Here is a 26,684-nt window from a genome sequence, read left to right as displayed (position 1 = left end):
GATATGGAAGTCTAGTTTTTCTCTGAGAGGTTCTGTTAAAAGGTTTTTGTAGTGTTTTAATATTTTGAAATGCTCCATTTGTATGGCAGCTGTGGAACTGCAGTGCAATAGGGCTCTGGACAAGAACATTTTAACTATTTTTTTGTCTGAACCTCCCAGGACTTGTGGCAGTGTGCTTTCTAATTGATCATCTGCTGATCAGGCAAATAATTGACCGGTATCTGTCACTATTTCTGGAAGGTTAGAGAGGTTAAAAACCAAAATGGAATTAATGTATGAAATGCTGCAGGCATTACCTGTGTGCATGTTTACATTCCATGTACTCCATTACAGGTGAAAGGACATAAATAAGAGTTTCACTTTTTAATAATAGTGAGTTTCTGTGGAATGCTCTCTGAACATTGACGTTGACGGCTTGGGACATAAAAATTCTATGTAGAAATTCCTTGGTTTCCACATTAATCCCTATTCTCAATTTCCCAATGCATGCAAATGCTAGGCTTACTGGTTATCATGTTACCGTTTTTTCTAGGAATCTGGATGTAGGAAAGCTCACTGGGATTTCTCTTTCAGGGCCTCTGCAACATTGTGTTGGTTTTTTTCAGGCTACTGTTAATAAATAGTGCTGAGGCTTTTAGTTCTTGGTGGGCTTTTAGAATAAAGACCAGGAACAAAATGGGCTTAGATTTTTAACATTCAAACCATTCTTTTTTTTCCTTAAGCTTCTGGAAGTTTTGATCTCCTTGACAACACTGACATCCATCTGCACTTCCCAGCTGGAGCTGTCACAAAAGATGGACCATCTGCTGGTGTTACCATAGTAACCTGCCTTGCTTCACTCTTCAGTGGGCGGCTGGTGTGCTCAGATGTAGCCATGACAGGAGAAATTACACTAAGAGGCCTTGTTCTTCCAGTAAGCATCATTGGAGAAAAGAGCTAAGTTGTATTAATTCTCTCTGTTTTGGATAGAAAATCTGTTTATAGCCACTTAGAAAAGAGTGGCTCCAGAGCCTCGCTGGCTCGTTCTGTAGCAGCAATGCAGTCTCTGCAGCTGGAAGAGGCCAGGCTGCTGCAGGACTGCCCCGCTCCTCTGCTTTGCCTTTCAAGCTAAAGCCAACCTCGATGTGGCTTTTTGGGAAAATACATAAAAATGTCTACTTGGGAAGGAAGCCTCAAAGTCTTAAAATGCAGGATGGCTCCGAAGTCTGCACTGCAGTTTCTGCAAGTGCCTTCTCAGACAGCTGGTACAGAACTACCTCTAGTGTCTTTGAAAAGTTGTGTTCTAAAGCTCTCACAGCAACTGCACACAGCTTACTTCTGAATCCACGGATCTACTTCTGGGTTTCTCTCAAATGTTGGTCCTCGTATGTAGCTCAGCCAGTTGGGAGTTTCCATAAAGATTTGTCAAAGAAGGAAGGCAGAGAAGGTGTTCAAACAAACACTTTAGTTAAAAGTGTCAGTGGAGCCTGGCACAGGTACTGAAGCTGGTATGGGAGTTACCATCTTATACCAAATGCTGGCCAGAAGGAGAATGAAGCTGCAAATCAGGGACAGGATTTTGTTTCCTGCACAGGAGACAGAACCAGAGGTGCCATCATAGGCAATGGCCAGGGAGGCTCTGGGGGCAGAGACTGACAGGACAGGCCATTGGCCATGGTTCTGGAGCATCCTGCAGTGACTCTGCTGGCAGCCAGCGCTCGGCCCTGCAGCCTGTCCCAACTGCACCAGGCAGTGACCACACTGTGCCTGCTGCTAAAGCTGTGTGCAGATGGCACCTGCAAACCCGCATTTTCCTCCCTCCCCAAGGTAGTCTGGAATGTTGCTGTTCTCAGGGGCTGCCCTTGCTGCTGAGCGTGCAGCAGTGCCCAGAGCCGTGGGTCAATGTGAGGATCACGGTTCACTCCTGCCCTGTAGCCCAGGGTTTGCCCTTTGTACTGTAATACAGGCCCTTCCTCTACTCTAAAGCACTGTAAAAGGACAAGTTTCTGCTCTAAGATGATCTTTAGGAATAGAAAGGAGTGTGGGGGAAGAAGCTACAGATTTAACCCCTCTGTTTACATCTCATTAAGGAACTCTTAGGACTCTTTTCCCCCTAAATCTAATACTGCCTTTATCTGAAAAATCTCCTGTTCTTATGCAGGTACAGGATTTCAGCACGATATAAAAAAGATGGAGTGAAGGACGCTCTTGTTAAAAGAAATTCCTGAAAAACAATGGCTTTTCCACTATTGATTCTCTTGTACCTGCACTCCTAAATTTATTTTTCATTAGCCGTTACAGAATTCTGTAGCGTATTAACATATTTTCCTCATTAAGCACATGATGAGCTACAACTCTGACTGCATTTTAAATTGCTTTCCTAAATGACTGAGGAAGGCAGAACCTTTCATCAAAATTTAACTCCCGATGTCATAATAATTATTAGATTAGTTCATTGTTTTTATACATGTATTGCTTCTTCTTAGGTTGGGGGAATTAAAGACAAAGTGCTGGCAGCACACCGAGCCGGACTGAAGAGAGTCATCATTCCTCAAAGAAATGAGAAAGATCTGGAGGAGATTGCAGCGCACGTGCGGCAGGACCTGACCTTCGTGCTGGCCGGCTGCCTGGACGAGGTGCTGAACGCGGCCTTCGATGGCGGCTTTGCCGTCAAGGCCAGGCTGGAGCACTTCAATAGCAAACTTTAGGCACAGGCTGAGGTTTCTTCTCTCTGCAGTTCCATAGTTCTTGATCTCTTTCAGCTACATTTAGGTGTCAGGTACAACTATGAGCCAAACAGGATTGTTTGAAGGGGGGTGTCAGTGCCGTCAAAGGGAAGGTGTTGCTGCTGCAGTTACCAACCTGGAGCTGCACTTTATGGGCATTTGCTGCTTTTTATTAGCAAAGAACCTTGAATCTCATTTCCTGATGGATTTGAGCATGAGAAAATTCCTTAGCCTGTTAGGCACCTATGTATGTACATGGCAGCAGCTGGTCACAGCCTGAAAGAGGGAATAATGTGCAGCAGGACAGAGGCTCAGAGGTGGGGTTGTTACAAAAAGCAAACTGATTTAGTGTAAGTTTACTTATTTACAAAATATCTGTAATAGTTGAATAATTAATAATAATGTGCTAAGGAACAGCAGTATTGGGAGAAAATGAGGTTTTTGAAATCTAAGAAAATACACTTAAGGCATCTGAAGAGAAGCACTATGGCCTAATACATGAAGTTACGAAGTTCTTTCAGCACTTGGTTCTAGTTTGTAGCAAGGCCACTGCAGACACTGTATTTCAAATGCAGGAAGCAATGCCAGAACTGAAATGTAGGAATTGTGTAGGAAAGGACAGAGCACGTCAATCCCATCTGCACAGCTGTTCCTGCAGCAGCAGGGGTGGTGGAGTGTGCTTGAGGCCTTAATGAAAAAACCCAGTAATGTTTTGGAGGGAGAGTGCACATCCTTCATTCCTACCCCCTACACCCCCCCTTGGTTCTGGGCTGCCAGTGCTTGGAGGTTCACCTATGGAAATTAAATCCATTTGAACAATGCCAAGAAAATCCTGACTCATTATTCACTGTGAGTAATGTAAGGTTGGAGAAGTGCAGCAGCCCTGGCCTTTGACAGCTCTGAACCTCAGTGAGAACTGCACTTCAGCATGTGATCCGGGCCTTTGGCACTGTTTAGTCCAGGGTCAGCCCCACAAGCAAAGCCTGGATGTTGTTACATCCTCCTCTTGTTCAAAGTGCTTATGAAACATGAACTGTACCAGTGACAACAGCCTGTTCTAGAAGCTGCCTAAAAATCAAAAGTAAGAGTTTGCTTTGCTTTCATTTTCCTAGATAACAAAGCTGATTTACCTGGAACATAACAGCACTGATAGTAATCAATTCAGTGAACTTTCAACACCTATTTTACAAAAGATTTTACAACTTCAATGAAAAGACTTAATCTAATAAAATGGTAAAAATAAAACTTGCTTCTGTGTCAGTATTTTGAGAGCTCTACTCTTAGTCACTCACAAGCCAAGTTTGGAGACTACAGACAACAGCCCCAGTCTCAGAACACGTTCTGCCTCATAAGAAACGTGCAGGGAAGAAGTGAAAGCAGCTTCCCCCTGGGTAAAACCCCAGCCTGGTAACTCTGTGCTGCTGCTTTGCTTTTGATCCAACTAGGAGGGGAAAAAACCCTTTACCAAGCAGATGGAGAAACAATCCTGCACCACTCTGCACTGTGAGAGCACTGACATGCTCGGAATTCCAGCACGGTCTGTTTACACATGGACAAAACAAATCTGCGTTTTTAAAGAAAAAGACTACTAAAAAAAAGGCTTCCAGCACGGCAAAGCAGGGAGCTGCTCCCCAGAAAAGTTAAAGGATGACTTTCTGTCTGACACATCACTCCAATTCCCAAGTGTTGTCCCCACAGTCCACGTGAAGGTGAGGAGTTCAATGCCACTCTGAAGATAATGCCAGGCATTCAGTGCCAGCTTTTCCTGTCGCTGCTGCCAGAGCTGAGGAGATTCTGTTACTGTGTTGACATTTTTTTTTAAACAAACATAAGCATTACCCATTGTAGCAGACGCTACAGCCACACTTCGGTGCCTTTTGCTTTGCTTTCTCTGAGCACAATAACGCTGTGCTGCAGCGAGCCAGAGCAGTGCAGAACTTCTGAAGGGATGGCAATACCCTGGGGAGCATCTGCTTAGGAACAGTCAGATGGACCAGAGATTGAACTTGTGGCCCTCAGAAGAATACCCCAAAACAGCTGAAGCCTATCAAAAGTAAAAGCAGTGGGAGCTCTTTCCTGTATCCACACTATGAACTGCTAGAGATAATAACTATCCCACTAGAACAATTCCTGCTTTAATCAGAGCGGCTTGGAAAAGATTCTGGATAAAACAACAGGACAGGCAGGATTACAAAACCATTCACCTGCTTTAATTTTAAAGCACTACTGCAAACAAGAACTAGCAGGAACTGTCACAACAGAATCAAAATATTTACATCCACATTTGTCAAACATTTTAAGGCCTTTTTTTTTTTTAAAGGGCAATGAAAAACCACAGAGGTAGTGCTAGCAGACAAATGCAAGATCTACTGTGTTTCATCTTTTAAAGACAAATTTGAATACTTCTTTCCAATACAGCAAAATAAAACAGCACTTTCTAAAATAAATAGCTAATGTTAAGACAATGCCAGGCTTTAATACACCATTTATTTTAGATAAGGTAGTAAACTGTACAGATTTTCTAGTATGGTTTCTTTTTTTATATGTAACAGTGTAGTTGACTTACCCAATCCTCACACTCTTTAGGCTTCTAATACTTTAGAGGATCTGGGCCTAAGGGTAATTTCGTAATTCCATCTGATGATGGATATTAAAGGTTTCATACAATTATTTAACACCAAATGGAGCAACACTAATTTACATTACAGTAAGTCAGCATACAGTAGTTCTGCTATAGCTCTTGTCCTCTGTGAAACATGAACCAACCTGTCTGAGCACAGCAGGCAGCTTCTAAAGCTCACTGCACAGGCCATTGCTGAAGGGCCCTTCCAGAGCACGGCCCTGACCTTCAGCCCACTGTGCCTAAATCCAATCAGTGCAGCTCAGCACGAGGGCTCAGGGCTGACAGTGCTGCTGGGGCCACAGCCCCAGCTGAACCCTCCCAAACAGCAGCACTGACCGGCCCCGGCCTCGCAGGGCACGGTCACGGGGCCACACGGCTCCACCACGTTCCCTCAGCTCAACCGGAGCTGGAATGGCTCAGCCCAGCCAGGCAGGCACCACGAGCAAGGGGGACGTGGGCTCCTCCAACAAGAGCATTTAGCCAACTTTCTGTTAAAGACAAACTGGAGGGAAACGTAGACAAGCTTAATACGGTGAGAATAATTACTGAATTTAGAAAACTGCAAACAGTTGGCTGTATATTCAAAAGGGAAAAAAAAAAAAAGCTAGATTGCAGGAGTTTTGGAAGCATTTATCTACTGTCACAAGGTACCAGAACATCTTTTAAATTACATCTGTGCACGGTTCAAACAGTCTAAGTATCAAATTTTCAGAGTGAAACTTCTATTACATGAAGCCAACTATTTCTGTAATATTTTATTAATCCAACCCAATGGATTTTATGCTCCTTACCTGCAGAACTACTTACCTCATCATGCATCAAAAATAGTCAGAACAAGAGTTGTCTTAACAGATGAACTTCTGATAAGAAAGTTAGACAGTGCACAGTAAATAAACTGTATTTTAATGTGTTACAAAAGTAGTCAATAGCCAGACCAGCTCCCCGACACGTCCGCTACCACTTAGTTTGACAAAGATTTCCTTCCTGCTCGAGGTGGAACAGCTTTTCCCCCGCTCTTGTCTGTGTCTGTTTTGTAACACAAATCCCGTTTACATTCGTGGTCCGGGTTTGCACGCACAGGCAGTCTGCACAAAGCCCAGTATCCTTCCAAAGCCTTTAGGGCTGGTCAGTCACACCTGGAAGAGATTTATCTGCATTGTCATGTGGATCATGTCACCAAAACGAGATACAAAAGTCACTTCCAGACAGTTGCTTTAGTAACAACCAAAAGACATGAAGACAAGAAACTGAGCAAGAGCATCAATGTGTCAAACTTTGAGCTAAAGCAAAAAGCAGAAGTTGGCTGTGTTTTTTTTCATTTGCCAGGTAATCTTTTAATGACAAATATAAAAAGACTGAAAACATCTCACTCTGGCTGCCTTTTTTTCTTTTTAGACAAATGGTCTGCTTTTATAATTACAAATATTGTGTAATACAATACTTTCTTTGTACTGCAAACCAACAAATGCAAGGATGCAATCAATTTTCTAAGCATCTCTAAGTTTGAAATGCGAATTGCCTTTTTGTTTTTTTTTTAATTTGGAAAGTTCTTAATAATTGTTCATTTTTGTTAGAAGGTAACTCAAAGTACAACAACATCTAGACCTGTTTTTAACGGAGCTGTCTTTCCTGACACATCTTTGAACATAAGCACTCCTTTTGAGTTCAGTACATTCACAAATAGCTCAATTAAGAACAGTATCACCAATGAATTGACTACTGGAAAGAGACAAAATTTACCAAACATACAGAAATATAAGTTTTACCATAGCAATTATGCATATCAAAAGATGACACCTGTAATTAATTTTAAAAAGATACAAAAAAGAGAAAAAACCTGAATTACAGAAAAGAAAGTCATATTTATTTAATGAAAAACTAGAAGTTAATAAAAATTAGCAAATACACAAAAAATATACACAAACAGCAGCAATACTATGTAGTGACTTACAAAGGGGGGGTGGGAAGGAGGAGGGGAAGCAGCGGCCAGAGACCAGACCGCTCAACATGGCTTGTCAGTCAAAGGGGGAGGAAAAAAACACAAACAAAAACACGAAACAGTATCCTTTTCAACAGTACAATCAATCTACAAACAAGTTTTTAGAATTATTTTACAACATTTCCTGTAGAATCAATTCTTAATACAAAAGATGCCCATTTTGGGTGTATATATATTTTCAGTGGTTTACTGTTGACTTATTTTAAATATATTAGTTACTACATGCAACTGCTTCCTGTAATTTAACAGCCTTTCCTTTTTATTTACCTTCATTTATGTCTACCCTCCATCTACCAAATAATTTGTCTGACAGTCAAAGATGGTTACCCTATTTCTGCTAAATTAAATGCAACGGTTTAAACACTGGCCTGAAGAGGTTTGATTGCCGTTTCAACACATGGATATAGTTACGTTGATGCCTAAATTGCCATTTTCTGCAAAGAGCTGTGCAATGCTGGTGTCAAAGACTAGACAGTCACTATTCATAATGGCTGTTGCAATTCCCTCGTGAATGGATCGAGGAGTTGCTTCCCAAGTCAATCGCCGCCTATGCCCGTTTAGCTCGAGCCGATAAGCAAAGTTTTCTGCTTGCTTGCGCGTTCCTATCAGCTGTACAATTGCAAAGAACTGCTGGTGACCATCGTATTTTTCCTGTTTCTCCAACACTAGCATGAAATGAAAGCCAAAACAAGACTGCATCATAACCCAGTCAACAGCACCAGGAAGATTAATGTCCGTGGCCAGGAACACTATATCTTCTCCCTGCAGCGTCGTAATTGACTTGTGCTGATGCATCAGGTGCGGCATTACGGCATCCAGAGAGCCTTGCCATTTACACGAAGCACCGGGACAGGGACAGGAGTAAGGCCTAAACTCACACAGCTCCTCGTGGTCTGCTTTTTCCGTGTGCGGCAAAGTTATCTCGCAGCCAGAAGAGGCGTATTTACACGGGAATAGTACGGAATTGGCAACTTTCTCCATAGCCAGGTTACGGATGGAGCCCAGCGGGCCTCGGCAAGTGGGGCAGCATGTGAGTTTGGGGCGACAGTTGCTACAGACCAGATGGCCACTCTGACACTGCAGGATGGGTGGCAGCACATAGTCAAAGCACACGGGACACTCGAAGAGACTGGCCAAGTCATTGTTGGAAGCTGTGGTGCCCGTCAGCGCGGGCACCCTCTGCGATGGCGTGCACTTGGAGGTACCTGTGGGTAGTGCTGTGGCGGTCTGACGGCTCATTTCTGCAACGGAACAGAGAACAGACAGTTCACATCTAGCCACACTTCACTGCCTCTGCATACAGCATTCCTTGACTCACAAAGAAGCTTCAAGAGACAGTAAGATACAAGTGAAAGCAAAACCCCCCACGTAATGCCAACTACATATATGGCATGTGTAGATCGCTTGTACGCGTACGGTACAGACACTTGCGTGATGTGGAAAGGGAACAAGAGAAGAAGTCCTGCTCGTTGTTCTAAAGTGGCATTTACCTGCAGGAAGCTGCGGGGCAGAGGAGTAGAGACATGCTAAGAATAAGAGGTTATTGCTGGTTTGGTTTTTTTAATATTGCATTTATGAAATTCTTCGCTTGTGTATATCACCTCTGTGTATGGAACAATTCTAAGCTGTATGTATGAGAAACAAGGCATTTTTAATGAAAAAACCCATCTTCTGGATGTGACCTTCTCAGTAACCATGTTTACAGTGTAATTTTTAAAGAAAAAGTTGAAAAACACAGCTCAGACAATTGCTAACCCGCTTTTTTTCCCCAGGATAGGACAGTGACTCTTTATTTTCATTACTCTGCTGCTGAGGCCTATGACTTGTAAAGCACAGCCACTGCTTCAGCTTCCTTAACTAAACCATTGTGAGGATACTACCAAAAATCCCAAATACTTTATTTAATTTCCCGAATAGCCTAAAAATTCAAACTTCACTTGTTAAATTTGAGAATTTGTTTTACCACATAAATACTCAGATATCTCAGTCCCTTGGAAAGGCCCTCCTGATGAAGTTCCATGTTCAGTGAAGCCTCACTGAAGTTCAGATCTTTCCAATGCCCCCAGATAAAGGTGACAGCTGCCTGACCAAACAGCTTGCTCGAGGCATTCCACAGACGTGGAACAAGTACCAAACATATTTCTTAACACGTTATGTTTTCCTGCACTCCTACCTCCTCCTTCTTGTGGAAAAGGGATTACTAGCATTATCCGAAAAAATAAACACAGTTTTGAAAAAATAAACCATCCCTTCATAGGTAAAGGGCAGTTAAATAAAATGCTATCCAAAATTGGCTTCTGTTACACAGCACAATTCTCAGCCACCCTAAGTGCCTCTCTGCGAGTACAACCAGCTCTGGATCTGTCACGTACATGTAAAGCTCTCAAAATAAACCTCATCTTTAATCTCCTTGCTATTTGACATGGGAATATTAGGCAATAGGCAAGCTTCCCATATTTAGCATCATTTCACCCACAAAACTTACTCATACTTGGACCAGACAGCTCAGAGCAGCATACTGGGCATGCTTTTGCAAGACATGCACTGTGCAGGGCACAAAGCAGAGGAACTAAGAGATTCCAACTTGTAAAATGACTTAGTCCTTGATATTCAAAAAGTAAGGAGAGACAGACAAGTCCAAATTCCTCTACAGAAGTACCTCTCCCCATAGCTAGGAAAGTATGAGTGTCTAAAATTCGATACTCAGTCACTGATTTGATGAGTCTCAAGCCCACTGACAGCACCTCCTCAACCCACCAAACTCTCCTCCTCCATCTCAGGCTTGGTGGTCTAGAAATACCCAATTCCCTTCCTTGGGAAAAACAGCCATGCAGCAGTTTTCAGTGCTGATCCATAACTGATACTGCAGAGATATGACAAGAATGTTTATGTCTTTTGGCTGTATCTTCCCACAGTGAGGCATTCCATCTTAGATGAGAAGTTTAGGATGTCTAAGCTTAGGTGACAAATCAACCATGTGTCCTGGGGAAGTGATGCTGCACCAGTGAGAGGACTGGAGCAGCAAGGCCTCTGCCAGCTGCACCGCTCTGTGTCCCCAGCAGCTACAGCTGGGGTCACCCTGCAGTTCTGTGCTCCGGAACAAACCACTGGACACAGGAGAACCAATGCTGATCACACCGTTTGCTCGGGAAAAGATTGGAAATAACAAGCATATTCATATGTAAAATTCTGGAAGTGTTTCCCTTCAAATATTGCAAACACGCACATTTCAGAAAAGCCTGTGTGTGCTTCCTCTTGCCTGACCCTGTACGTCCTGATCCAGGGATCCCCGTAACCTGCAGATAACGCTGCTGAAAACCACTGCGTCAGACCAGTTCCCTGGGCAGCCTGACGAGCTGGGTGAGCTCTGCTGTCTTTAATTACACCTCGCTGAGCCCATGCAACAGTTAAATGAAGCAACCTACAAACTCTGTGAAAGACCTGGTGCACAGACGCACTTCCCACCAGAGCTTTCTAAGGTACGGAGGCACTGGAGAACAGAACTGTGTTACAGTGCTCCTGTGTGAGCAGCCTTCACACACCTTCTACAGCACTCACAGGAGCAGGGGATGGAAACCAGCGGGACTCTCTGAACCAGACCACTGAGATTAGCATGCAGTGAAGACACCGGATAAAGCTATAAACTGTAATTTACCAAGCCTAAACCTGCCCAAAGCCTACATTTTCATCACTCTTGTTAATACAAAGATGAATAATACATCTTTTATGGCTATCTCAAAAGTTAATCACAAGTAAAAGTTTTAACAGTGGAATTTACAAACCAAGGAAAAACAACTATAGACCTGGAGATAAAGTTTAAATATATTTTTAGTTACAACCCCCTTACTACAGGTAAAAACGCCTATATGCAATATTTGCTATTTCATTATCTTTATTTGCACACACTAGGAACAGGTTTCTAAGCGACAGCAACAAACTAAGGAACATTAAGGTGTCATTTTCAAGAGCATCAGATCCTTTAACTCCAATTATCGAAAAGACTGTACATATTTGAAAAAAATTACCCAACAGTAAGAGTGAAAAGGGGAAAACACATCTGAAGATTCCTAGTTCTAAATCAAGAAAAGCTGTTCTTGGTAACATCAGAACGCACCGACCTGTTGCTAAAAGCATTTCCGATACTGTTCTAGGAAAGGTGACAGGCATCAGGCTACCGAGATCTCCCGCGGGACACAACTTAATAGCTCCTACAAGCCCAGCTTTAAATACTGCGCACAAGGCAACTTAAACGGCGCTACCTTTCCCCTTGCAGGTTTTACTCCCCGGCAAGCACGCAGACCAGACGCCCTTCCAGGAATACGGCCCGCTGGAGGCAGATCTGCCCGTCATGGGGCGCGGAGGAGCTCATGGCGTGTCCGCGCAGCACAGACGGGCTCGGGGCGCGGGCCGGGCAGCGACCGCGGCGAAAGCCCCCGCGACCCCCGGCGGGCCCCGCGCCGCGCCCGGATGTCACCGCCCCGGGCGGGGCCCCGCGCCCCAAAATGGTTCCCCGAGCTTCCCCGGCACTGCCGGCCCGGGACGGCCCCGCCCCGCCCCGCCCGCCGCTGCCTCCGGGGGAGGACCCGGCTCGGCACCGCCCTTCCCGCAGAACCGGGATCCGGGCCCGCCCCCCGGCACGGCGCCGGGATCCGGGCCCGCCCCCCGGCACGGCGCCGGGATCCGGGCCCGCCCCCCGGCACGGCGCCGGGATCCGGGCCCGCCCCCCGGCACGGCGCCGGGATCCGGGCCCGCCCCCCGGCACGGCGCCGGGATCCGGGCCCGCCCCCCGGCACGGCGCCGGGATCCGGGCCCGGCCCAGCCGCCCCACGCGTGCCCGCAGTCCGGACGAGCAGCCGGCCGTGCCTCACACGTGCGCACGGAGAAAGCTCTCTGCTTCCCCCGAAGTAACTGCTGAAAAAGCTATAGCTTCCATTCAAAACTCTTCCAGGACATGAAAATAATTTCCACCTATTTCAAGGATACTCCTCAGGTGAGCATTTTTCTCTGTGTATCTGTAAAATCCTATTCAACAGGAATTTTCTCCATTTGTATAAATATTATTCGATTAAGCAAATGCATAATCTCAATGAAAAGACCAACAGAGCTAGAATAATGCGGCATATTTGATTATCTACTTGGTCTATTAAAAAGAATTAGAACAGATAAAAGGATAAAGCAGTTGGAAACCAAGTCAACATGCTTGCATGATGCACACATTTTGCTCAGAAAAGCTTAGACCTTATGGAACGCTGATGTAATGATGGTAAGATCATGGAAATACAAGTTTTAGTGGCAGCAACCGAACAAACACGCTGAGATAAATTGTTGTGGTCACATAAAAAGTAAGGTACAATATCTGAGTAAAGAAAATTATCTCTAAAAATGCTTTCCTACTATTTGAAATCCAAATCCTTTTCAGGAAGACTTGTATCAGCACTGTAATAACCTGCAAATAACGCCCAATTGCTATTAAAAAAACCTGCCCACTGGATACAAGGCTTCCCTCAGTCTCACCCGCAAACGTGCAACGTACAGCATCCCACCAGGTAAGAGTCAAAAAAGTCTACAAGCACAACAGAAAAGCTGAAATAAAACTGCACAGAAACAGCATCTGAGAAATTAAGAGCGTGTTGTGAGCTGTGTGAAACGCCCTAGGCTCCCTCTCGTGTGGCAGCGTCCCCAGAGCACACGCACGGGCCCCTGGACAGGTTAGAGCCGCTGCTGCTGCCCCTGTGCTTTGCTGCGCTCAGGAGGCTGCACGGTGCCTCGGGACAAAGCCTTTGGCACCCGGGCACAGAACAGAGACACTCTGGGAATGGGAAGAAGACACTGTTTAAAAAGCTCTGCTGAGGCACAGGAGCGTGGAAAGCATTTGAAGGAGCTGAAAAAGATGGTGTGCCTCGTGCCAGGGAGTTAACAACGGTAAGTAGGACTAGACTGATACTCTTCCACTTCCAAGCTTCTCACCTTACCAAGGTGCTAGCTCCAGACTAGAAATCACATTTGTGCTTCACTGGAATACAGGGCACCTTTGACAAATCCAACTTGGCGTCATCCACTTATCTCAAATAGCACATCTCTCATATCCTAACCCATATCAAATAGATTAGACTCGAGTTTAGCATTTTAGTTTGCTTTTGAAAGGGTAACTGAATATTAGTTTGGGCAGGGGGGGGAACCACACAAAAGCTCTGTATAGTCATTGTAATGGTTGGAATGGGAAAAAATCTCATGTGAGAGTGATAGAAGGACAGAAAAAAATTATCACAATTGTCTGTATGTGACGCAATAAAATATTTTTTTCTATGACATTTCAAAATTAAGTTCAGGGACTTCCACTCAAATTGCACTCTTAATGCATTACAGCCGCTAACAAAATAATAGAAGATCTTTCAACTTTTTCAACTGTTACAAGCATATTTGAGAATAAGATTTTTTTACACACAGTACTGTTAGAGAGAAGTGGAAATGAGAACAGGATAAAGTTGTGAAAAACACTGACAAGTTACTTTTTTCAAGATGTGACACAAGCCAAATAATGTCAAAACTCAAAACCTAAATGAAAGGTTGAAAATACTCATTAAACATAAAATATATCAGAGCCAAGTTTGCTATTATTTTTGAAGAAACTAGTACTTTTAATTTTATTTTATTTAAAAGGCATGTTAGATCTTAGGGCCCAAGGTTTTGCCTTTTGCAGCCTATCAGTTTCTCTTTCCCAACTCTCGGGAGATGCTGGATCCCAAGGGCCTGGCATGGTTAGGATCAAACGCAGGCCTGGACAGACGTGTGCACCGCTGCCCACACACAGCCTCTGGACCTGCTGGCTACTTCAGAATTCTCAGAATACAGTTCAATACATAAATTATTAATCAACTATATAACACAATTTAGTCTCTATACACTCTGGTTTTGACTAATGAATTAGGGATTTTTTCAACCCTTCCAGACACTGTTTTCTTTGGTGCCCTTAACTATGCTATTTGTTATTTCAGACACCTCAGGGCTTCTCTTTTCCTACACAACAAGTAAGAGCTAGATCAATCCAATGAAACAGAATATTATAAAATGAGACCAAAATAAATATACAAAATCGAGTCCAGACTCTTGAAGACTTCCTCTGCCAAAACGTCATCTGTACAGTTCATCTCTTTTTCATACACAATTAGAGCATTTCCCGCTACCTTGCAGTGACCCAGTCTGCCTGAAACTGCAGGTAGCTTTTTCTTGCACCTCAAGACATTCCCTACCAACCCCATTTTCCAACCACCAGGAAGGGAAATCCCAACAGATTTCTAGAAGCATGGAATTGTCTTTGTGGCCACCACCGCAGTGAGCCCCCAGCCCTCGACGCCCCATGTTTCTGATGCGTCCCACACGTGTTCCCTCGTTCCCCACAGGATCCCCAGTGGAGCCATGGCAGTGCCCATCTAGACCTCCTCGGAGTTCAGCACAGCCCGTGGGGCAGATACAGACACAAACACAGCCATGGAAACGCTGACAGCATTGTTACACCCACCAAATTAGAGTGACCCATTTCTAACTCAATGCAAAAACTTGACTTTGGTCAGTGCTGTTTGACTGCTGCACCACCACTGTTGGTCACTATTTCTCCTGTGGAGATGTGCTGGAATATTCAACATCAGACCAAAAAAACCTCAGGAGAGGTTTTTCTGTAGCTGTTAAAGATTTTCTTTCCAACAACTTTATAAGATAAGATTAGGAAGGAACAGTATCCTGTAGAAGGCATTAAACAACCACATCAAAATCACATTAGTAACCAATTACTATGACTGAAGTATTCAAATTAAATGCAACAAAGAACTTTATCAATTCCAACAAGCGAATAACCTGTTCTCCAGTCCAACAGAACTTCAACATCCACCTTTGCACAGAATACTGGAGCCCATGCTGCTATGGTTCTCCAACCTTGTGAAGGAAGACAAGTTGAGGAACAAAGCTCTGTGAAAAAACCTGGTTAACCCCCAAATTTCATTCTGAAGGAAAACTAAAAATGTCTGATCAATAGCCAAAACTTGAGTTTGGACCACTCACTGTACTCCATAGGTGGAGAACATGCCAGCTTTCACACCTTATATGTAGAATTAAATAAAAAAGTAGGTTTCCTTGTCAATTCAGACTCCCTACAAATCATAAAGCAAAACAGGATGTTTATCTCTCCTGTTTTTTGAGCTTGGAAGGAAAGGAAGGAGGACAGAAAGCAAAAACTACAGGAACTATCAAAGACATTCCTGAAAATTTGAGCTATATTAAAACCAACTAATCAAATGCCACTGTGACAAAAGAAAATGCAGTAATATATTAAATAAATTGGTATAAGCAACAAAACAATAATAATTGATATTTGGTAATCTAACGTAATAAAAGGGAGTTAAGCCACAAACTAGCTAGTAAAACTATATACAGCTAAACAAAAATACAGAGAAAACCCACTCTTTAAACACCAGTCGAAACCAAACTAAAAAGATTGTGGAGCACTTCCACATTGGACTTGACCATATTTTTCCTTTTTAAAACAAGCAAGTAACTTGTCTTGCTGTGACACTACCAAATCCCACCCAGCAGAGGGGTGTGAAGATGGTGATAGAGAAACACTGCTCGAGGCTGTATCCCGCAGTCCTGCACTGCACCTGGTGGTGCTGTGTGACAGGAGCCTTCTCTTCCCTCCTTCCCCAGCTGTGTATCCCCAGTGCCAGGATCAGCAGGCAGCCGATGGCCAGAGCCCTCCTTGCCACAGGACAGCCAGAGCTGCCCCCACACAGACCCCACAGCAGCACAAACCATGGGATGGACCCAACCCCACACCTGTGCCCCAGGAGCCTTCTGAGAAACCCAGCAGAGCATGCCTGTCTGCGCTCTGGGCACTGGTCTCCAAGTTGAGACGGCAGGAATCATAGAATCTAAGAAAACAAAGAAAACTTCATACGAAAATACAGATAACCCTGCGCAAGCTAAGTAACAGGGAAAAGATTTTTATTTTTAGTACTATCTAGTTTCTGTTCACTGTGCACAGAGCATACTGAATTGAGCTGTATTAGAATAATCCTTCAACAATTCAGCCCAGTAATACCTATACACACAGGGAGACAGCTACCTGTTTAAAAGTTCTGGACATACAATGATACAATAAAAAGTAAGGCAGGCATACAGAAGGATCAGCTACAGAGTGAACTAGTTAGAGCAGCAGAAAAGAGAAAAGCAAGGTATTTTTCATGCTCTAACAGATACTACCATTCAGAAGCCTCTAAACAGGAAGCACTCAATTGTTCTACAAGGCATCATAGATGGGCTCTGTATACAATTACACTCTACTAGATTTTTTTTTTAGAAAACAGAAAAATAATAACCAACCCCCTCTGCCCTGTTAATGTAAACATTAACAGCAAATCCTACCACGTGTGACAACTTGGGGGCTGTGTTTCTCTCCTCAGTCTGATTTTGCAAACCCTGTACTTTTCAGTGCATGCTGTAATTGCCACGCAATATTGCATCACCATTCCTGTGTCTGTGGCAGACACAGGGAGGAGGGTGTGGCATGGAAGCACCTACCTTAATTCAGGCAGGCTCAGCTAAAAGAAGTACCTGTACTTTGATGTGTCTTCACTTACCAAGTCTTTCTGTGATAACTATTCCAATTCAAATTCAAGACCTATTTCATGCTCAATATTTTTCCTGCATAACTTAACAGTAGTAGGGAGCAGACCATCAAAACAACCAGACCTAATCAAGGAGACCTACAAATACAGACTGTCCTACAGGAGACTGGCCCGTGACACAGAAAGCCTCTCTGCAGGAAGTCAGGACAGCATGATGACACTGACTACTTTTATAAAGATGCCTCCATCTGGTTCATTGCTTAGGTTTGTACACAATTCCATTTTAAATAATCATTTCTTCTTGGGATCCTTCACTTGTTCTGTATTCCTGTATGCAGTCCTGATGACAGCAGAGCCTGTGTAGATTATGGCAATCTAAACTCAGGAGGGCAAGCATGTAGGGGAGGGCTTGGAGAATCAGATACTTGTTCCAGAGTACAGACCTTGGTGCCACAAGGTATGTCACGTATGGATCCTATATAAATACATCCAGCATCACAGAACACACTCTAGTGGCACTGGAAGCCTAACTTCTAATGCCTCAGAAATTACTAATTTTTCAGAACCGCTAGTACAAAACTACACAGAACGCCTAGTCAATTCTAGAGTCTAGTCACTTCTAACTCTCTGAGTTAGAGTTTTTAAAAATCTGGGGTTTTAAAAACTAATTTAATCTTCAAAAGCAAGAACTTTTAGAAAAGTGTTTGATAACGTATTTATTTTATCACAGACACAAACCACAGGGAGAATAAAACAGAACACTTGAAAGTAAAGGATCGAGTCTGTATTTTTAAAATGGACTTTTCTGAATTTGGAACTAAAATTTTCCTACTGGTCATACTAATTCAAAAGGAAAGCTGTGGCAATCAAAAGTGGGCCACAGGTTTTTGTATTGTGTTAATATACCACAAATAGAAAACAGAAAGCACTGAACTTGGACTCTAAGCAATGTAAGATCTCAATTAAAAAGTACAAAATTACAGTGGGATTTTTGCATTTCTAATGGTTCCACACTTTTCAGTACTTCATTTCTTTAAACTCCCACTTTCTGCATACCTTGTGTTTCTGGAACCCATTCTTTGAAGCCCATGTGCCTCCATCAGAACCAATTCTGTTTTATTTCAGCGATTTAGCTTTTCCCCACTCATCAATTTGGAATCAACTGTTTCTTGTAATATTGTTGCATGAAAATTGCCACAATAATTAATATTTTTAAATCATTATTAAAATGTTAATCAGCTTCTCAAACTCAGCTACTTACAATTCTGCGGTCAAGCCCAGTTACTGCTGCAGATAGCAACAGTTCCACAGCTTCTCATCAAACCCTCAGGTTTAAAATGTAGCTTTAACTCCCAAATGAGAGCAGCCTTCAGAAAGCGTCCAACCTGAGCACAGACGAGAGACGGGCGGAGCTGCTAATGTCACAGCCCACCATGTTGCATGAAAGACTGAGCATTCCTTGAAACCTTTTTTAAAAAGCCAACCAAACCCACGATTAGTGGTGCAGAGCACAAGTCTGTGGCAGGGGAGACCTGGGGTTAGTTCCTGTTTTGTCACGAGCTTCTGAGTCACCACAGGCAAGTACTTCCCTGCCTTTCACAGGTTTTTAAACTACCACAAGTAGCTGTGAGTCTCACCCATTAATGCAAAAAGGAATGAAATTACTCGATAAGGATACCAAGTTAACCCTGTTAGACCTTATTCAAATCGACTTCAGGTTAGTAATAACTGAATATCATTACACACTAAAAGACAATGTTAAATTATTTAACATCTCGGTTTTTACAGTCTGCAATCATCACACTTCAATCACTGTTTACTTTCCAGCTCCTGCTCACATATGGATAACTGCCCTCTACTCACTCCAGTATTTTGTACATCAAAGAGACAAATTATGGAGACATTGGCAACACCCTCCTCACCACTTCTATTGTACGTGATCTGAAGGCCCTCCTGATTTTATGAAAAGTAAAGTAACCTTTCTTTAGGGGGATCCTTGAATTATCAAAAAAAAATTCCCTCACCCTTTTCTGTGAAGCTCCAAGTACCCAGATTTTCAAGCAGGTTATTTAAATTCAGCAGGAAAAAAAGCTCTTGAGCAAGAGAATTACATATTCTTTTACTGCCATTAAATTCTGATCAGGTACATCTCAAATGCCAAGTAAAACGTACGCACTATTTCACTTATTTGTATTGCTTGGGAATTGCTTCATGGCATACAAAATTAAAATTCTGTCATAATCACTCTGAAGTTAGGCCTGAGTCTGCATCAGAAATTCAAACACAAGATACTATAAATGGTTTGGAAATGACAGGAGTAGACATATTTTTCTGCTACTTCATGTTCTCTTTATCTGCACTTTCTAAATTCAAGACCTATCACTGTCTTTCTCTGCAAAATATTGTCCTCTCTTCTGGTAGGTATTCAAAATCAAAACTTGAGTCTGTTGCAGTGCTGAATCTCAAACATCAACTCCTAGCCACGAATCACTGTCTAAAGCACAGTTGTAAAATTCAGTACTTTTTAGCCTATTTCTTTTATATGAGCATTACAAAAATAGAATGGGTTGGAGGATCAAGCGTGCAACAAAAAGGGAAATAAAAAATTTAAAGTTTCACAGGCAACCTTAAGTCTACTTCCTCATATGCACATTAAAGAACAGCTTTCACTGAAATCCTCTTTTTCCCTAAACTCAACTCCATTAGTAGATGAGCACCTGTACATCCATGGAAGCATTATGACTGTACAAGGAACAACAACTTTTGTTTAAACAGAACACCTGATTTTAAAACAAAACTTTTAAGGTCAGCAGCTGGTTTTAATATGCACAAAAGTGCTCTTAAAATTACTGCTTTACAGGTGCTGTATTGGAAGAATGTCCATCTCAGCTCCTATTTCAGAATGCATATTTTTTAATCTGTAAAATTTCCTTTCTAATAATTAGACTTGACCCAGCACAAACTACACTAAAATTTCTTAGTACACCATCCACATCTGCCAGCCAAATGACTCCCCAGTCACACCTGTGCAACCAGTCTCCAAATTACATCCTTAGTAAACTTGTGCAATCACACAGATATCGGCCACGGAGAGATTAACCCTATACAAATTAACTCCCAACTGTGTCGATGCCTTCATGCACAAAAAGGGGGGAAATTCCTGTGAGTGAAAGTAGTTTTGTGACTCTAAAGATTTTTATATAAATACATGGGCATATATATTTCAAAATAAACAGTAATTCATAACAAAAATATTAGTTGAGCAGAGCACTTTCACAACTTTTACAAGAAGACAATTGCACATGCACAGCAGAACCATGTTGGTTAAAAAAAAAAAAAAAGACAGAAGGTAACGAGGTTAATAAAAAAAAAGTCCATTTTTACAGAAAGGAGTTGCAGTCACTACCTTTCAAAGTAGCAACATACCCCGTTTTAAAGGTTCTTACATGTTGTAATAGCACTTTTAAGAAAACTCCTCAGTTACAATGTTTCTGAAGAGCTTTCACAGAGCGATACAAGAAAATGGTTTACCTATGGCACGAAGAATGACCCACCAGATACAGGCTCCATGACACCATGCACACACACGCGGAGGATGCTGCAGTGGAATTCCACCATTCCCACAACAAATAAAAGCAGGCTGCCACCAAACAGAGTGGTTGTGCTGCCTGCTTTTTACCCACTGGTCTTCCTTCTCTTTAAGGTAATGCATTCAACAAGAGCAGTCTTGCACCAGTACCTGAGCACTTCCCCTGGCAGCCCAGGAAGCACCAAACCCAAGTGGCAATGCAGGGCCCAGCCATCCTTTCTCAGCTCTAAGCCTGCCCTGACAGGGTCTGAGCACAGCCACGGTGACAGAGGGTGACACCTCCTGCAGCAGGGCTGAACTCAGGGTCCCGGGGTGCTGGCTGCCCTGGGAAGGGCTCCAGGGAACAGTAACCCTCTCCTCAAAGGTGGGGAGTCTGCAACTGAACTTGGGACTGAAACTGCTCCATTTCACATCCCCATCGGCGGCAGCAACACAGCAAATTAACGCTGGCAGCCCAGCAGCAACTGTACTTTGGATGTGCCACAGCTTGGGCCGTGCTACATCTTCTATTTCTCCTTTCCTAACATCCCCCAATGTGTTAACCACAACTAACCACACATTTTAGGAATAACGCAGACTTTTGAAAAAATCATAGGGAAAAAACCAAACTTTCAAACCCCACTTCAAACTAACACCTACATCTCACTTCAGCATGAAGCAACTTGTACCAAGATTTACAAAACAGAAACCTTGTATTGCAGTTGTCATCCCCTTGTAAAATATATAAGACATATAACTTTGCCTCATGAAAGATCTGTAACACGGAGCAAACAGAAACAAAGATAAGCCTTTAACACATGTACATTTCTAAGTTAGACACCAATTCTAGATTTTTTTATCCAACTTATTTTAAAGCTCTTTCCTTCCTGCAGTTTGACACAAAATTGGTTTAAAATACTCCCACTCCAGTTAAAACCTTTGCACAATCCATAGATTAGCAAAATTTAAATAACAAGTTTTCTTCCACATACTTCATCTGAACATGTATTTGAAAATAACTCTTAAAAGTGTGGCATTTTAAATGCTCCTCCTTGACAGCATTAAAAAACAAACAAACAAACAAAAACTTAAAAAGTGATAGTCGCCTTTCTTCAAAGACTAAATTACTTTTTCTCTGTTCAGTACTATGTGTAAGAATTCTAGAAAAAAAACTTAGAATATTTAAAGACTTCATGGCACTGTGCTGATTTTGCTTTGGGTAAAGTTCATTTTCTTTGCAGTGGCTGGGACAGGGCTGTTTTGGGTTTGTGCTGGAAGCAGTGCTGATAATTACAGACGGTTTTGCTATTGCTGAGCAGTGCTTCCACACAGTCAGGGCCTTTTCTGCTTCTCACACCAGCCCAGCAGCGGGGAGGCTGGGGGTGCACAACACCTTGGGAGGGGACACAGCCAGGACAGGTGACCCCAGCTGACCAGAGGGATGTCCCAGACCAGCTGGCATCATGCTCAGCATGTAAAGCTGGGAGGAAGAAGAGCAAGAGGGGGATGTTTGGAGTGATGGCATTTGTTTCCCCAAGTAACCACCAAGCACGATGGAGTCCTGCTCTGCTGGGCATGGCTGGACACTTGCCTTGCTCATGGGAAGTGGTGAAAGAATTCCGTGGCTTCCTTTGCTTATGTGCGCAGCTCTTCCTTTACCTATTACACTGTCTATCTCAATCCAAGAGGTTTTTTTTGCTTTTACTCTTGCAATTCTCTCCTTGATCCCGTAGGTGGGGAAGTAAGAGAGAGAGGCTGTGTGGTACTGAACTGCCAGCTGGGGTTAAACCACCCCAGCCACACAAACCACACTTGAAAGAACTTCTCTTTCACTTTTAAGGAGTGGATGAGTAATTTTTTAAGCAGCCAAAGTTATCACTACACTCTCCTTATTTTTCTTCATGTCCAGCAAGGTCATCAATTGCTACATGAAGATATAAAAATGTGTTTCTGGATAAGGCAGACCAAAAAGGAAAAGGTCAGCAACTGTCTACAGAACAACTTACTGCACTTCTTATATCAATTGCCCTGGAATATATCCATGGTAATTTTATAATTCATTTTTCCAGGTGCAAGAGGACAAATACAGATTTTATAATTTAAATAACATTTTACTTCCTCCCTGAAAACACAGCCAACCTCACTTTTCATATTCAGCTTGTATAAAGAAAAACAAGTTAAAATCAGAAGTGGACCATTTGGTTAGCTGTAATTATCTAGCACTTTATCTGATTAAAGTACTGTGGAATTAGTAACCAAATCTCTCATTATTCCTGTGATAACACAAAGAATCACCATTTGATACAGTCATTCAAACAGAGATATAACAGTTGTTCTGGCCATTACAAAAACATGGTATGCAGTTCGGATCAGAATTAGAATCTCTCTCTCTAGTGGCACAAAACTTAAAGACTATTAAATGGGACATTAATGCTGGCTTTTGTCTTCCTTTACTCCACTGTAAAGCTAATAGCTGAACATACCCTGGCATATCAAACAACCCCAGGTCACTGACTTAACTGCATGTAAGCAAAAATCTTAAGTGCTAACAGCAAAATCTCAGGTAAACCTGAAGTAACAGCTCATGGTAACAACAGAGTATTTATCCATATCTCTCAATTTCCAGCCCACAATGTGATATCGCACACAGACATCACACATCAAAATTACATTTTTATCATGACATTGAACATTTAGCAAAGGAACAGCACGCACACTCTGAAAAACAACCCACTTACAACAAATATTTCTTCTTAACGAAACATTCTTATTAATGAAAACATTTTGTTAAGGTAACACAATGTCTCTGTTGTGTACTTTGTCAAAGTAAAAAAAAAAAAAAAAAGAAAAAAGAAAAAAAAAAAAAACAAAAAAACCCCTCTTACTATTTTTTTTAATTACAACTAGTTTTCGCTTTTTAAAATGCTGATTTTCCCTTCAAAAAACAAAGCAACAGAAAAGCAAAAAATCCAGTGTAAAAAAATCCTGCATCTACAGTGTTCATGACATTTAAGACTGTAAACTTTGGAGCTGAGATCCTGAGCTTCAGGCACCACGTGATGGCTGAGACGAAGTAGAGCCTGCCAGCATCCTCACTTCGGTGCTGCTGCTTTCTGCAGCAGGTAGCACCAACAGCACTGAGCAGGAATTCAGGTAACCACAGTCAGCAGCTGCAAACAGTGCGCACACTGGCTCTCTGCAGACTGGCTACATGCACTCCAACTGCAGAACTGAGCTTTTTATATGTGTCAAGAATTTCAAATATCATTCATTTACCTTGACTATTCTGCATCAGTTTAGCCCCTGAAAATAAGACAATCATTACAGCAAAAAAGACTCTAACAAGCCATTTGGCAAAACTCAGTCCAGCTTTTGAAGCTGACAGTTACAAGACTACAAGCACTAACTACTACAGATTAAAAATAAAGCAAAGTGATTCTGACTTAAAATTAAGAACGTCGTATTTCTAAGAGCAATTGCATGCACAGTCTTCCAGAATGTTTTATCTGAAGACCATAGTTCATAAAACTGACCCACCTGATTTCTTTGAATTTTTAGACCAGAGTTGCTTCTCACATGAACATGCTCATGCTCCCTTTTCCACATTAGAGGCAGGTGTCTGACATTTGAGCAGGATTTCTTTCTCAATTCACACTAAGCAAAGAGCAGCAACTGTACTCAAACCTACCTAGGAAAAGTACTCATGTTATTTAAAGTATTTACTTTCCTTAGTTCACCCACCTACTTAGCTGGAGCCACTGAATTTCTGAGCTAACTCCTCTACTACAGTCCAATTAGACTATGGCATCAGAAATGGCACATTAACAGTTAAGCTACTCCATCTGGACATGCGCTTCCAGGTAAAAATGGCCATCATTTCATCAGGTTCAGAATTCTTGGGTCACCACAGATTTCTAAAATTATATCACTGATGGACAGGTCTTATTCTTGTGCTTTCCTCTATGATTTTTTCACTGCTGTGAAAAGGGCAAAAGGCTGTTTAAGAACATTAATTAACATAATTTCTAGCACTCGATCTTTACTTTAGGTATACTCTTCAAAGTTATTTTCTGCAACAAATTAATAGTCCAGAGATCCAAGCTTTAGACTAAAAACCTCTGTATTACTGTACCTGTACTCCAATAACTCAAATCTTCTTGCAGACCAGCTTGATTAAATCAGGGTTGAGAAGAATCCCTTCCATTTTCCCTCCCCCCCCCTGGAATGCACCGAGCTAGTCTCAGTTTAGAAGGGAGATAAACAGACAACTGAAACTATGTCCCGAGCGTGGAATATCCCATGTCCGTCATGACCTACTCTAATTAGATATTAGAGCTTCCTAACAGACACTCATGTGCCACGTTAAACAAATTAAATCACTTTATCTATTTATTCAGACTATTAGTAGACTGCTCATTACAGAGACAAGGCAATATTCAGACTGGTCGGAAAGGAGGTCGCAAGGAGAATACTGGAGAAATATTCTATTAATGTAAGCACAAAATAAAAGTGCCACCAGCTCACCACCGGAAAAGAAACTTGGTTCTTCTGCTAAAGAAATACTTTAGATGCTTTGCCTTTCACTACAAACGCTGTTGTCTCCCGTCCTTTTAAAAACGTGGAGAAGGAGAAAGCACGAAGGTCCTCCGCCTTGTAATCTTTTAGGGGAAGCCGTAGGATGGGCAAAAATCTCCCTCCCTCTTCGCTCTCACCGGATTAGGTAAGAGGCAGCAACCCTCCCGGTAATGCCAGCGAGGGGCACCCAGCGGCCCATTTACTCCCGCGGCCCGTTCCCGCGGCGGCCGGGCCCGCCGGGAGCACGCAGGGGCCAGGCCGCCTCCCGGGCCGCGCCGAGCCCGCGGCGCTCCCCGAGCACAAAGCGCGGCGGGGCCGAGGCCGAGCCCACAAAGGGGCAGCCCGGGGCCGGGCGGCGCAGGCCCGGGCCGGGCAGCCGCCTCCGCCTGCACACAATGGCCCGGCGGAAGGGCTCGGGGCCGCCGCTCCCCGCAGGCCCCGCCGCTCTCCGCTCCCCCGAGCGGCCACACGACACCGCCCGCCCGGGCCGCGCTTAGGCCGCGCCGGAGCCTCGTCCCGAGGCCGCCCCGCGGCCGCGCCGGGGCCTCCCGCGGGCGGCGGCGGGGCCCGGGAGGGGGCCGAGGGCCGCGGCGGTCGAGCCGCTCCCGCCGCCCCTCGCGCTCCCCGCGGCGCTCACCTGTGGGCGCCGGGCAGGGCGGAACCCGCTGAGGCGGCCTTGGCTCCCCCGATGGCGGCTCCGTACGAGCCGACTGCGCTGCGCCGCTCCGGCCGAGACGCTCCGTGCGCGGCCCGAGCCCACCGCGCGCTCCCCGCCTCGCTCGCTCTCTCGCTCCGTGCGCCGCGGGCACGCGCCGGCTGCGCCCGAGCGATCCTGCCGCCGCCTCCGCGCGCGCGCGCTCCACGGGCGCGCTCCCGCCAACGCCCCCCGCTCCCCCCGCGCACGCGCACGCGCAGCCGCGGCCGCGCTCTGCCCCGCGCCGGCCGGGAACAAAGGCCGGGCTGCCCGGCCGCGCCTCCCCACAGCGCTGCCCTGCCCCGGCCCGCACGGGCGCCTCTCACCTGCGCCGCCGCGGGCCCGCGCCGGCTCCCCTCAGGCCGCGCCGGCCCCCCTCAGGCCGCGCCGGCCCCCTTCAAACCCCCGGTGGTGGCGGCTCCGCCGTGCGCTGGCGGCGGGGATCGGGCACCGCGGCAGCTGCGCGCTCCGCGCCCCCGGGGCCACGCGGGGACTGTCACAAGGGCTCGGGATTGTGCTTTTAAAAATGAAAGAGCCCGCAAAGTGGCCTCTCGCAGAGAGGCCGGGAACGTCCAGCACGAGGGCATGCTGGTGGTTTTAATGGACTGCTAAACACAAACCCCTCCTCCAGTCTCTGTTCAAAGACTTTGCGTAATTCAGGTTAGGTCCCCATCCAGCGGTGCCCTAAATACAAATGTAAGTTTCAAGGCATAAACTGGATGAAACAGATGTAATTACCATTGTGCTTACATGTGCTTTGTTGGATTGGGACCATGCTCATCTACTGAAGCTGTTCAGAGGTTTGCCAGAGGAGAGACACTGTTTATTTTATTTTCAGTAAAATATTTTAAAAATCTGTATTTGCTATCTTATTTCCATTTTTTGAATGACTGAAGCATTTTC

General features: G+C 44.0%; 2 protein-coding genes across 4 annotated transcripts in view; one reads left to right on the top strand and one right to left on the bottom strand.

The window, feature by feature from the left end:
* LONP2 (lon peptidase 2, peroxisomal) overlaps positions 1–3,950 on the top strand; it is a 38,006-nt gene extending 34,056 nt beyond the window's left edge. The window contains exons 14-15 of the mRNA XM_040075111.2: positions 723–913; positions 2,466–3,950. Of these exons, the coding sequence (XP_039931045.1) occupies positions 723–913; positions 2,466–2,687 (413 nt within the window). The 3' untranslated portion in view covers positions 2,688–3,950. The remainder of the gene's footprint in view (positions 1–722; positions 914–2,465) is intronic.
* A 943-nt stretch (positions 3,951–4,893) lies between these two features.
* On the bottom strand, positions 4,894–26,127 carry SIAH1 (siah E3 ubiquitin protein ligase 1). 3 transcript variants are annotated; one of them, XM_040075550.2, is made up of 2 exons: positions 26,108–26,127; positions 4,894–8,568 (listed from the first exon to the last, which is right to left on the bottom strand). In XM_040075550.2, the coding sequence occupies exon 2, from the start codon at positions 8,564–8,566 to the stop codon at positions 7,718–7,720; it is 849 nt and encodes a 282-aa protein (XP_039931484.1). In that variant the 5' UTR covers positions 8,567–8,568; positions 26,108–26,127; the 3' UTR covers positions 4,894–7,717. The 3 variants fall into 3 exon arrangements, with proteins under 3 accessions (XP_039931484.1, XP_039931483.1, XP_039931480.1); XM_040075549.1 differs by lacking the exon at positions 26,108–26,127 and adding an exon at positions 25,725–25,844; XM_040075546.1 differs by lacking the exon at positions 26,108–26,127 and adding an exon at positions 11,587–11,736.
* Between the last annotated feature and the right edge of the window lie 557 nt (positions 26,128–26,684).

The sequence above is a fragment of the Hirundo rustica genome, chromosome 11 (assembly GCF_015227805.2).
Source record: "Hirundo rustica isolate bHirRus1 chromosome 11, bHirRus1.pri.v3, whole genome shotgun sequence".
NCBI lineage: Eukaryota > Metazoa > Chordata > Aves > Passeriformes > Hirundinidae > Hirundo > Hirundo rustica.
This window is presented reverse-complemented; position numbering and strand designations above follow the sequence as displayed.

What these genes read in the sequence shown, in the direction of transcription:
- SIAH1 (XM_040075546.1), bottom strand. Translation starts at nt 11,677, where the DNA reads ATGACGGGCAGATCTGCCTCCAGCGGGCCGTATTCCTGGAAGGGCGTC. An exon ending in TAAAACCTGCAAGGGGAAAG is followed by an intron (nt 8,569 to 11,586) that starts GTAGCGCCGTTT and finishes GTTCCGTTGCAG; the next exon opens with AAATGAGCCGTCAGACCGCC.